The following is a 13,053-nucleotide window of genomic DNA, read 5'->3' as shown; positions in this document are numbered from 1 at the left end:
CAGTATGATGGACCTCCTCCATACCTTCCTCACCCGAGAAGTCCAAGATAATATCGTATGGGCCCTGGCAAACTCAGGCAAGTTGACAGTCACCTGTTTCTACAAAGCCCTCAAACCTTGCCAGCCCACCCATCCATTGCCAACATAGTGTGGTTCGTCCGTCCCCATAAAGTACAAGCACTAGCTGGTGCTTTGCAATAGAGCCCTCACAATTGATCAACTCCAAAGGAAAAAATTTCCCCTTACAAACTGATGCATTATGTGCAAAGAGGCAAATGAACCAAAGAACTACTTTGTTCATTGTATGATGGCGCACACCTGTTGGCAGGTCACTACAAAATTTTGCTTAGGAATGGCCTATACCAAGCACAATCCAGCAATTAGTCCAGAAGTTCCCCTCCTGCCTTACGTCGCGGTGGGACACTTTCTAGGGTGGGCCTCAGTGATGGCCACAATCTGGTCCATCCAACGGGAAACAAATGGTTGCAACTTCGAAGAAAAAGAATGGGGATTAAAGGCTATACGAGCCTGCATCAAGTAGCACCATCTCCTGAGGTGAAAATTATAAAGGACTCCATAATTTTTTCTGCAAACAATTCCCTTACCAATTGAATGAATATCCTATCCTTCAAGCTGCTACGCGTCCCAAGACAAAGATGTCGAGACCACCAGAATATAGCCCCAATAAGTTCAACATTGACAGGTACAACCAATGACCTGTTGATTTTGGAGATATCCTTAGAGAAGGGAGGGTTTAAAAAAGAGCAAATGGAAGGTATCTACCCCAAAAAAAAAAAAGACAACTCATTGTATCATTGGAGTTGTTTACCGAGGTCATCAAGCCACCAGCATGAAGCATGAAGATGAGCTTTGATGGCCACGAGAGGGGGAAGTCGGATGCTCTGCAAAGCAATGTGCAAACATGTAAAGGGCCCATGAAACGTCACACTACGATGAGCTTCCATGAAAAAGTGAACCTCAATTCATATAAACATATATACACCTATATATATGTGTGCACGTACGCATCTCTATGTGTGTATGTCTTAGCTCTTAGGCTTCGAGCCGATATTCGACCTATAGAGGCGAGTTCACATAAGTGTATTCCTCGTCTAGCAACAGTGGCACTAACATGTTCATCCTTTGTTATGAAACCACAAGTAGGATGTCCCTAATGAATACATCACCATCATCATAATCCAAGCCTCATCCCAATTATATGGCGTTGGCTACATGAATCTTGTCCTTCCATTCTTCTAGGTTCAGGATTCATAATAAGATGTGGCAAAGTATTACACTGACTACGGCAAAGTTTTACACTGACTGCCTAGCTAATGTTCCCCACCTCCTTTACCCGGGCTTGGGATGGGTTAAAGGAAAGCTTAAGGTCCTCACCCATATTAGACCATATATGGAGAAAATTTTAGTTGAATGCCACCCTTAAGAGAAGTGTTCATAATGAGAAGGACATGTTATTAGAGATACTCCACTCCATCAAAGAAAATATTATCAAACAAGAGAATACATAGATTTTATTCGTTACCCTGAACATAGGGAAGGATTTAAGAATTTCATCCTAGAGACAATTTCAAAAATAAAAAAAAAGAAAAAAAATTCAGCCTAGAGACTGGTTCGATTGACCAATATTGAGGGCATCCGTCAGATGAAACTTGCTAGACCAGACAAGTTAACTGGTCGAACCGGTCAAAAATACGAATGTAAGTTCAGATTAACAACAAAAGCAAGCAACATCCCACAGTAAGTATGGCCTTGACAGGACAAGACAAGGGGCGGGTTAACCGGTTTTCGATTCAAACCGATCTAGTCTAGTCTTAACATCATTGTCATTACTTGGCCTTCAAGGTAAAATGCTATCATAACATAAAAGGTATAGTGAGAGACGTGTTGTACCGGGATCCGGGTACAGTGAGAAATGAGCAAGGGTTAACTAGAGCATTCCCCAGAAGCAACACGCCGCAGCACCGCCTAGTTGCGGTGAAAAATAGGCAAGGGTTCCTGCGATATTTTGAAGGTGCGGGTAAAGAAGCTAGTCCAAGAGAATTGGATTCGCATAGCCACATGGAATGTAGGAACTCTTACAAGTAAGACTATAGAGTTAATGGATACAAAAGAGACGAAGGAGAGTAAACATAGCTTGCCTACAGGGAACTAAGTGGAAAGGGGGAAAAGCTAAGGAAATAGATAGGTATGAACTTTGGTATATAGAAAAGAATAATAATAGAAATGGCGTAGGCATAATAGTAGACAATGATTTAAAAGATAAAGTAGTTAATGTCAAGAGAGTGGGTGACAGGCTCCCTTTAATTGAACTTGTATTAGATTACATAATTAACGCAATTAGTGCTTATGCACTACTAGGACTAGAGGATAGAATTAAGAGACAATTTTGGGAGGACAATGATGGACTAGTCCAAGACATACCGAATGGAAACAAGACCTTTATAAAAGGGGACTTAAATGGACATGAAGGGAAGGATAGTAGAGGATATGAAGGGGTACATGGGGGACATAAGTTTGGTGATGGGTGAGGGTATTCTAGATTTTGATATAGCCTATGACCTAGAAATAGCAAACACTTACTTTAAAAATAGAGATGAACATTTAATAACCTATAAAAGTGGTTCACATAAAAGTTAGATAGACTTCTTCTTAGTTAAGAAGATAGATCGACCTTTATGTAAAGACTGTAAGGTTATGAACATCTGCATAAAAGCATGGAAGAGAAGGGGTGAAATTAATACGAGTCCAAGAACGATGTGGTGGAATTTAAAAAATGTGAAAATAAACTTATTTAAAGATAAATTAGTTAAAGAACGAAAGTGGAACTTTGAACATAAAGTCAATGATATATGAAATGAGATGGTTGATTGAATTAAGATAGTGGCAAAAGAAGTTTTAGGAGAAACTAGAGGGAAAAAAAATTCCGATAAGAAAAATTGGTGGTGGAATGATGAGGTTCAGAAGGCCATAAACAGGAAACGATCATGTTATAAAACTTGGCAACGTAATAGAAATGATCAAAACTTAAAAAAATATAAATATGTTAAGAAAAAAAGGCCAAATAAAAAGTAAGGTTAAACTTAAGGCATAAGATAATCTATACAGTTAACAAGGAATAAGAAAAGGTGAAAAAGATGTCTTCACATTAGCAAAAATAACAAAGAACAAGTGTAGGGAAATAGATCATATTAAATACATTAAGAGTGAGGATCAAAGGGTCTTGGCGAAGGATGAAAAGATCAACAAAAGGTGGAGAGTTTATTTTTCAAAATTATTAAATGACGAACACAGTGGGAACATAGCGATAGAAGGAACCGTTGGAATAAATGAGGTTGGAGGCCATAGATACATTTGTAGGATTAGCATATTAAAAGTGAAAGAAGCTTTGTAGAGCATGAAGATAGGAAGGCTTTAGGACCAGATGGTACCCTGATAGAAATTTGATAGTGAATGGGAAGATAGTCATTGACTGGCTGACCAAGTTGTTCAACAAAGTGTTGAGAATAAAGAAAATGTCAGATGAATGGAAAGAAAGTATATTGTAGAACCTATTTACATTGACAAAGGAGACATACAAAATGGTGCGAACTATCGATGGATCAAACCTATGAGCCACACTATGAAGCAATGGCATGAAACGAATGTATTAGAAAACCAATTCGGTTTTATGCCAAGGAAGTCCACAACTGAGGCTATTTTCCTACTTTATGCAAATGACTGAGAAATTTAGTGTGAAGGGAAAAGACCTCCATATGGTCTTTATTGTTCTAAAACAAGCTTATGATATAGAGTACCTCAAGATTTGATTTGGTGGATGTTCAAAAAGAAAGGAGTCTTCAGACACTACATCAACTTAGTGAGAGAAATATATGAAAGAGCGTTAACTAGTTTGCAAAAAACTAGTGGAGAGACAAGTGAGTTTTCAATGACAATATGTCTACATTAGGGGTCAGCACTAAGCCCTTACCCCTTTGTCTTAGTTATTGACGACTTAACTACGCACCAACAAGATGAGGTATCATGGTGTATGTTGTTCGCAGACGACATAATTTTGATCGATGAAATCCAAAACAACGTCAACACAAAGTTAGAACTTTGGAAGGATGCTCTAGAATCTTAAGGTTTTAAAATTAACCAGACTAAAACAGAGTATATAGATTCTGAGTTTAGGAATAATAGGAATAGAGACGAAGTAGTAGTTAAGATTAACGGCCAAGAAATACCAAAAAGAGCGCACTTGCAATATCTTGGGTCGATAATCCAAGAAAATGGAGAGATTAAGGATCGCACATAGAATTATAGCTAGATGGGCGAAGTGGAGATGTGCAATCGGAGTTTTATGTGATCGCCACATACAAATAAAACTGAAGGGCAAGTTCTATAAGACAGTTGTGAGATCAGCTTTACTTTATGGAGCGGAGTGTTGAGCAGTCAAAAACAACGTAGCCATAGAAAGAGTATAGCAGAGATGAGGATGTTGAGATGGACGAGTGGCAAGACAAGAGGGGAATAGAATCGAAATGACTACCATCATAGTATGGAGAGGTTTCCTCCTAAATTGTTGGTGTTCAATTGATTGCCTTCAAATTATGATTTCAAATGTTAATCATCGGAAAATATCCAAAAAAAATGAAAAGAATTAATTATTTGCAACAGAATAGGTTTTGGAATTCTAACGTAAGTGTTCTAGGCAAGTAAGCTATAGAGGGGATGATAAGTTTTGAAATCCTAAATTAAGTGTTCTTTACAAGTAAGTTGTAAAAAAGAGGTTTGGAGATAATAAAGCCAAATTCCTACGACATTTTGAGCAATCAATTTCAGATGCGTAGAACTTTATGCTTAGATGCTTATTTTGGGAGATCCAAAGCACGATTTGAAGATCTCACCATGATGAATGAGTATAATTTCTATGGTGCATCCATAATTCTAAAGTCTCTCACCTTCAAATCCATAATTCCAACGCCTGGTGACATCAGTGACGAATTTAAGGTTCAACCATGATTCTTTTGGGATCTACCAATGTAGGTGGCGATCACCGCTTTAAAGAGTATGTGAAGTCCTAGAATATATACTTTTTAAGGTTGGGAGCAAGATCCCCAAAAGGTTAGGATCAGGATCCCAAAAGGCGGGATTAACATCCCTAACATTTGGGGATCTTGATCCCTAACATATGCATTATACGGTTGGCACTCCAAACCATAGGGGTCATCTAGACATTCACGATGCCCTGCCCCAATCCCACTCCAGATCCCGCCCCCAATCCCAACAATTATGGGTTCAACAAGATTTTTTTTGGATCTCATTTTCCCTTTTAGTTTGCATCCCAAATTTCATAAGGTTACCTTTTGGATGTTAGGTTTTTTTTCCCCAAAACACAATTCATTTTGCTAGGATTGTTGGCGATGCCATTTAAAGACTTGGAGCCCAAGTATAGTAGGATTAGAGGTTTCAAATAGGCCTCTATCCTACATAAGTTATTTAAAGAAATAAATTTTTGGCTTTTGAATTGGTGTTTTTGAGTTGACGGTGAGAAGCTATCTTGAGAGGAGTGATTCCTCCGTCTTTAAGGGAGAGACTCCTTTGATCTTCTTTCGTGGTGTGATGCCACCAAACCCTGAGCTTTAGTTGAAGAGATTCCATCCAAAACAAGGGTTCCCTATTTCCCGTTTTCTTAAATGCCCGACATTCTCCCTCATCCTTCAATCTTCCCCCCACATTCCTCCCATCCCTTCTTCCATCTAGCCACCCATGCCCCTTATAACCCTAATATTCTTCTTATCCATGCCAATCCTCCGTCTATAACAGCCAGTGTCGCACCTCATCCTATCTTATCCTATTCCTAAACCTACAATTCTCTCATCTATTTAAAAAACAAAAAAAAAGGGCAAAAACAAAACACTAGAGCCTCTATTCATTTATCCAGACCAGCCACCTTCTTCCTCTTCATCCTCCAACCCAGACAACCCACTTACACAGTAAATCCTAATTCTTAACATCCTCTGCTTCCAAGGCACCTTCCACTCTGCATAGCTCCATCCACTCTATCCTTTCCCAACCAAAATCAGTCCTTCATGCTACATGCCTAGTATCTTAAAAACGCTAACCTGCTAAACCCAGCAACCCCTATCTATACTAAACCCTAAATTAAATCACACCCCTGCTTTTCAATGTGCCTTCCAACCCACAACTCTAATGCTATCGTACTCTACACCCCTTCAAACAATCCAAGCCTCACCTATAGACCCTATCCATGTATCTTCCAAACCCTTGGATTGTTAATCATAAGTATAGTTGTGGGAACGTTGGGGTTAAGGCCACAGTCCCACCTTAGGAACTCGATCCCACGTTTCCTCCGAGGGATCTCAGAGGGAGCCAGGTTTAGAGAAATAGGGATCGCGCTCCCTATAAAATTGAATCTCAGTCTACATGTTTGTAGGATCCCTCCAAGGAAAGGAGATATACTATTAATGAACAACTTGTGTTCTCCTTGGTATTATAGATTTATTTTTTTGAAGACGCGGCATTATAGATTTATTTCTTTAGAATATGTTAAACTATGCTGCATATCATCACATTGTGATATACTAGAATTATGGTATTAAAAAACTATATGTTAATATCATAATAAGCCAATTTATGATATTATGGAACTTTATTATTGTAGTAAATTGGAGCATTATAACTACGTTATTTGTAATAAGCTAAAGTGTATGATAAGGGATTGAGCAAGTATTACCTCGATCCTATTTTTATTATATACTATTAATTGATCTCGTTTTATGACCCTCCAAGTCAAAACCTCGATCCCAATGACATGGGATCTCGCTCCCAGGTATCCTAGGATCTAGCTCCTTAATATGTTGAATGTATGGATGCCGATCCTAACCCTAGGGAGCTTCCACCCCCTAGGGATTCAACGTTCCCCGAACCAATCCTGCTCCTGAACCCACTCCTGCCTCCAACAACTATGATCATAAGCACACAACTTCCGCAACCAAGCTTTCCAATGACAACTTCCACAAATTCTAAGCTACCTAAACTCAATTTCCATCCTCAAACACAAACATCAACCTTCCGAAACTTCGACCCAGCCACTTAACATAGCCCATTACACCCTTACCTACTTATGTAGGAGCCAAGTTTCTTGGTCCTACCTCACATTTCCAAGGGAGTAAGAGTAAACAATTCATGCAAAGTTGGCACTACAGCCCTATCTTTAAAATTAAACAACTGCCAAATTGGATATATATGGAGGCATGTCAGAAATTTCAGAAAAGCTTGCATGCATTAGTTTCCCTAGAAAGACATGCTGTAGATTATAGTATCTTTAGAAGTCATTCCTTTTCATAGCACCACTTCCCACTGACTATTGATTTTAAATAAGAGAATAATTCTTCCACCTCCATGAGCCCTAGAAGATCGCTCTCATCAAGCCAACAGCTGATCAGATGGCCACCTGGCAGTCTGACAGATAAAAACCTTCAAAATAAAGATCTTCAAAAAAAAAAAAGTTCTTCCATCTCAACATTAATTTATTTTTCTGTACAAGACAAATCATTAAGAATAAAAAACAGAATGCATAACATAAAAAAAGATTCTGTTTTAATCAGAGTCACCTCGGAACTGCAGATCAGTGATATCCAGACAAGTAAACCCAAAACCAAAACTTAGGCCAGTCATCAGCAAAGGCAATCTCTTAACCAAAAAGAAAATTCTCGAACCCTTAGGCCATTGATGTCAAACAGAATGCTCCTACAGTTGCAGATGCACCCAAAAACTACGATGCAATAAAATTTAAGCTTCTTGCTCTTGTATAATCCTATGTTATACTTTTCATAGATCATAGTCTCACAAGATTATTGAACCAACTTTAGTAAGAAGTGATCCAACTATTCAGACATCCAAAGAATAAATACAGTCCAGCAACACATTTTATGAACAACAAATAAGAGCATAACAAGAATTAGCTGATGTGTACCTCTTCCACTGCCCTCTGGAAATACTGAGAAGCCTTTCTAAAGTAAGTTTTTGCTACTTCATGGTCAGGAGTAAGAAACGCATGTGATGTGTATGCATTTCCCAAGCACCAAAGAGTATCATGCTTTCTTGGGTTAACTTCCAATGCCTCTTCAAGTTTTGAAATAGAATCTGCAATTAAAATTAAAATATGAAATAGAAATCATTATTTAAATGCATGAGATGACTCAACCATAAGCCATGAAAACTGCACAGCAACACAGACTAAAGCAGGAAAATCTTTATACAAAAGTAGAGCGCCTGAAGTAGACATATCAAAGAATATCCAGGAAGGAAACATCTTAAAATCAACATATGCAAACCCAGAAAATATGACTAGGATTTCCTTTGAAATACATCAAAATGTCTCAGCACTAAACCATGAAAACTGTACACTAACATTCTAGCATACTCAAACTAAATCAAAACATCCGTTTAATATGCGGCATGTGATGTTTGTATAAGACATACACAAGGATGTCTATGCAAATCAGCACAAGCAAACTCTCTATTATCGAAGGTAACAGCTGGCAACTCATGAGTAGTGATCCCACGATAATAAAAGTGCAGAGAGGAGTGCTCATGCAGTCATACCTATAACAAGCAAGAAAATCAGACTAACAATAGGGTGTCTCATATTTGTGCCTATACAGACCTCATAACCAGCATCATCAAGGCTAAGGCAAGAAAATGTAACTTCTCTTTCTCAATACTCTGGACATATGAACAGGGCATCGAACTCCTTATTCCATAAACAACATTGCACACATGGCAATATAATCATAAAAACACAAAAAAGCCAATACAAACAAAATTAACTAGTATTCACAATTTCACATAATGATACATACCAGCTAAAACAATGGGTTAGAAGAGCTGAGAAAATAATAGTACATATTTATGCCTAAATTTCCATCAAAATTTCCAAATATAGAACGTTCTATGCCCAAAAATCAAACAAGGAAAAAGCCAATCACAATAGTATAATCAATGCTATTTTAAAAACCAAAGATATTCAAAAAAAGTCAATGTTGGGATGGGTGTCAAGACATCTCAACACCAATACAATGCCTAAACAGAAGAATCCAAGTATCGCACTCCTGTATCGATAAAAAGGGTAAGATTTAGCAAGCCAAATCCTTTTCGCAACATAGTAACAGAGCAGAAAAGATTGCTAGAGATAGAACACAAGAATCCAAAAAAATTATCATCATCACTATACTTAATTCCTTACTGCTTGAGGAAATAACTCTTCTAACCATGTTTGTCCTTTAAGTTTTAATTTAATAATGGAAAACCATGGACTCGTTAAAGCAGTATCGGAGAACTAGGGTGAGCCAATCTGGACCACTCAAGTCAGCCCAAAACATACACATGGGAACTGGCGGAGTTTGGCCGGTTCAGAGACTACGTCGAGTGTCTAACAGACTTGGCCGAGTCAGTCAAACATGATTTATACCCTTGACCCTTCTGAGTTCCAACTCAAGTTCATTTTTTCTAATACTTCTAAAGAAATTAGAACAAGGAAGAGTTAGCCACAGAATTCAAATAACTAGGGTTGCGCTGCTCTAGTATTAAAGCATTCTCAGCAATAGTTGTGACATTGCTTCCCGAAGATTAATCCAGTACAACAATATCAGAATAATATCAACACATGCATTATTTTCAAATGCAGCCACACAACACACTCCAAGGCGCATATGTGGAAAAATGTGATGCGCCTGCATATGTGGCACATCACCCACATATGCGGCCATATCACCTGCATCGCATCCTGAGAGATGCACCTGCATATGCCCTTTGTACTCCTGGGCGGAAAATAAGCCCATCAGTATGGGCAAATTTGTCTCCCCCCCAGGCGGCCTCCGCAACTATAAAAAACAAAAAATGGACCCAAAAAAACACATTAGAATAAGTTTACATGGTTCTAAGGTGATTCAAACCAAAAAATTTCTTGAATCCAAAGTTTTTTAAAAAATTAAGAGATTCTTTTGACCATCCTTTTAATTGCTTTGGGCATTATTCATAATGTATTTGGGCAAAGATTCACCAACAAATCGAGGGTTTTGAAGGGCCGAGTATAAATCGAAATTTCTTTGGATTGTTTGGTAACTTCTTCATTTCCTAATGCCTTTTTCTTGTGGGGGGAGAAATGTCTTCATCATCTACAAGTAACAAGATTCCAGCATGGAAAAAGTAAACTTAGAAACCGTAAGGATTAAAATTGCATTATATGTACTTTGTGTGGAGTTGTTTATATGGGCGTTATTTTTTGGTGAAACGAATACCTAGCTGGTATTATGACGAATGTTAAAGCATGACCACAAGCAACCAATGAAATTGGAAGAGAGATTATGGCATACATATATAGCCATGAAAAAGCAAAAGGAAAAAAAATGATACAAAAAAAAAAAATAGACAAAAGAAATTCAAGTATTTTATGACTAATCCGATTGAGACTTGAGACTTTTTTTTTTCTTTTATATGTCATAAACTTTTGGTCTTTGCCTCTTTGGACTTGAAACTTTAAACTTTAGAATTTTCAATATTTTATATGAGATGGAATGTATTGCTTCGTTTTACATGTTAATTGTATTGGACATTTAAACTACTAAATATTAGAAGTTAGAACAATGCATTCTATTACCCTTTATCAGGCTATGAAGGGACTCAGATTCTCAAACAGCTAATATTTTATAGATATTGAATGAATTAAAATACCTATTATTATAGATATTAAATAAATTAAAATGCATGCTATCATCTAAATCGTATTTATAATTTTTTCTATGCATCATTATATTTTAAAAATTTATTGAGATGAGCCCCTGCATCGAGACATCGTCCAGATGCATCACCGCAACAAATCTGCATTCCGCATTTTAAAACAATGAACGCATGAAGAAGGCGGCTCACTGCAATACAAGATATTACGTTGGCAGAGAGCAATTCTGTCAAAACTGACATATAGTCATTCTTAGATACTACCAGTGTTCAAAAACCCAAAAAACTCAACTGACTCAAGCTATACCAATACCAATTCGATTCACTACGTTAAACAGCTAGCTCACTAAAACTCAGGTGAGTTTCTCAAATTTCGTAAACAAAATTAAGAAATAACTATTTAGTAACCAAGTCATCATAGATGCCTACCACTTCACTTAAGACAATTTATATGCAAAAACAACATATATACACACATGCCAGCAGGTATATCTAAGTTTCTCAATTATAAAACTCAGCCATTGGCACAATCAAGTTAACTCAGTGAGTTTTCCTGCTTGAAACTGAGTTTCTAATCACTAAACTAGTACCAGAATTAGCTTTGAGATTGCAGACCTGCATTCAATGCTCAGTGCATGTCTTTTATGGCATACGATATGGGATCAAAACCATGGCTAATGGGACTAAGCATGAGGTCTAGTCTGCATGTTTATTCATGAAACATATAATAATCAATTTGCTTGTAAAGAGAACATATTGAATCCATTACGTACAATGCCATATTAAGTACAATCCATTGTGCATGTTTATAGCTCTTGTTTTATTGCATATTTGTTTCCTTGATGAATGACTAATCATCAATAAAAGCAAAATAAAATAACCTTATGTTTCTAATATCATACGAGAATGAAACATTGGTCCACATTGGCACTCTTTTGAAAAAGCCGCTAGGCTTCTAAAATGGAAGTGTACATGTAGAAGTGAGCCTAACCAAGTGCTTCTTTATAAAAGTAAGCCTACCATAATACTCACCTTTATATTGAGCAAGGCAAACAATTCAAGTCAATTGAAGATTGAACAAGCATGCTTCTGCACTACATCAAACATTAGATGGAACATTACATCATCTAATACCGTTACACCAATACATGACTAACCGTTGTGAATTTAGATGTAATACCTTCAACCATCTTGATGCAGTTAGGGCCCTGTTGAAACTGAGATAGTTCAAGCAGTGCTCCTCCCCATCTTGTAAGATTCTGAAGACCCAAGTTAAAATTGTTTAAAACTCAATGCCCAGTCGATGAATATATTTTCACATAAAATCAAACCGATACAGGTCCAATTTCACCCTCCATTATATTTTTTGCTGTGAAACAGCTTTGAACTAATTACAGAAGAGTACATATAAAACCCTAAAATACCCCCTACCACTGCCACAAAAAAAAACGAAAAAGAGAAAAGAGAAGGACCCCTAAAGAAAATATGGATGGCATGCAATAAACACCATTCACAACCATTAAGACAACATAAATGAAAATCCATTTCAAGCAACTATACAAAATACTCCACAAACCTCGAAAGGCACACCATAAAACCAGTTGTTTATCTCATAGCTTCGTTTGATGGATACATGATGAAACAGAGAACTAAGAAATCGAACTAAGTAACAAAAAAAGCCTACTCAGAGTAAAACCATGTGAAGAAATGGATAACAAGTATTATGTGATTACATCTGCATCGAGGGGGTTCTTTGCATAGGTAGCCTCTGCGGTCATTAGAGCGGCTTCAAAGAAGAACTGGCGATCAATGTCATTTGTAGGCATGCCGTCCATGGCTAAGGAAAATAACAACTGACTGAGAAAGAGAAACACAGAGATTGGGGGTAAATAGGTAGAACGAAATTCCTGGTTTTGAAACGGGGGTTTTGTACGTATATAAAGGGAGGCGGGGGTTTTGTTCCAGAGTCTCCTCTTAGAGAGACGGAGAGAGGGCTCTGAAGTCCTGAATTTGTACACCTCACTTTCGGGGCAAGTCTTGGACTTTCATATATAGAAGCGACGCTGCCGCGTCCAATAAATTAATACGAATCGAAATTGGGGGTTTAGTGACGCATAGTAGCACCAGGTCCCGAGCTCGATTCTACTGCTCTATTCTTTTAGAAAAATGAAAATTCTTTCATCCGGGCTGGACGATCTATTTCTGTATTTGCGGTCGGAAAGTGTGAAGCATTCATTTATTCATTTTAAAAATGGATGCAAGTAAGTATTTTATAATCTAGTAGGTGTTCCA

At 37.5% G+C, this 13,053-nt stretch overlaps 1 protein-coding gene across 1 annotated transcript in view; it reads right to left on the bottom strand.

Annotated features, from left to right (window-relative positions):
* LOC18438107 (putative mitochondrial import receptor subunit TOM20) overlaps positions 1-12,782 on the bottom strand; it is a 52,879-nt gene extending 40,097 nt beyond the window's left edge. Inside the window, exons 1-3 of the mRNA XM_011626593.3 lie at positions 12,495-12,782; positions 11,942-12,020; positions 8,000-8,169 (exon numbers count right to left, since the gene is read on the bottom strand). Of these exons, the coding sequence (XP_011624895.1) occupies positions 8,000-8,169; positions 11,942-12,020; positions 12,495-12,596 (351 nt within the window). The 5' untranslated portion in view covers positions 12,597-12,782. The remainder of the gene's footprint in view (positions 1-7,999; positions 8,170-11,941; positions 12,021-12,494) is intronic.
* Positions 12,783-13,053: the final 271 nt, after the last annotated feature.

This window comes from Amborella trichopoda, chromosome 6 (genome assembly GCF_054954075.1).
Source record: "Amborella trichopoda isolate Santa Cruz 75 chromosome 6, AtrichopodaSantaCruz75HAP2 v2.0, whole genome shotgun sequence".
NCBI lineage: Eukaryota > Viridiplantae > Streptophyta > Magnoliopsida > Amborellales > Amborellaceae > Amborella > Amborella trichopoda.
The sequence above is the reverse complement of the archived record's forward strand: the minus strand, read 5'-3'. Positions and strand labels throughout refer to the sequence as shown.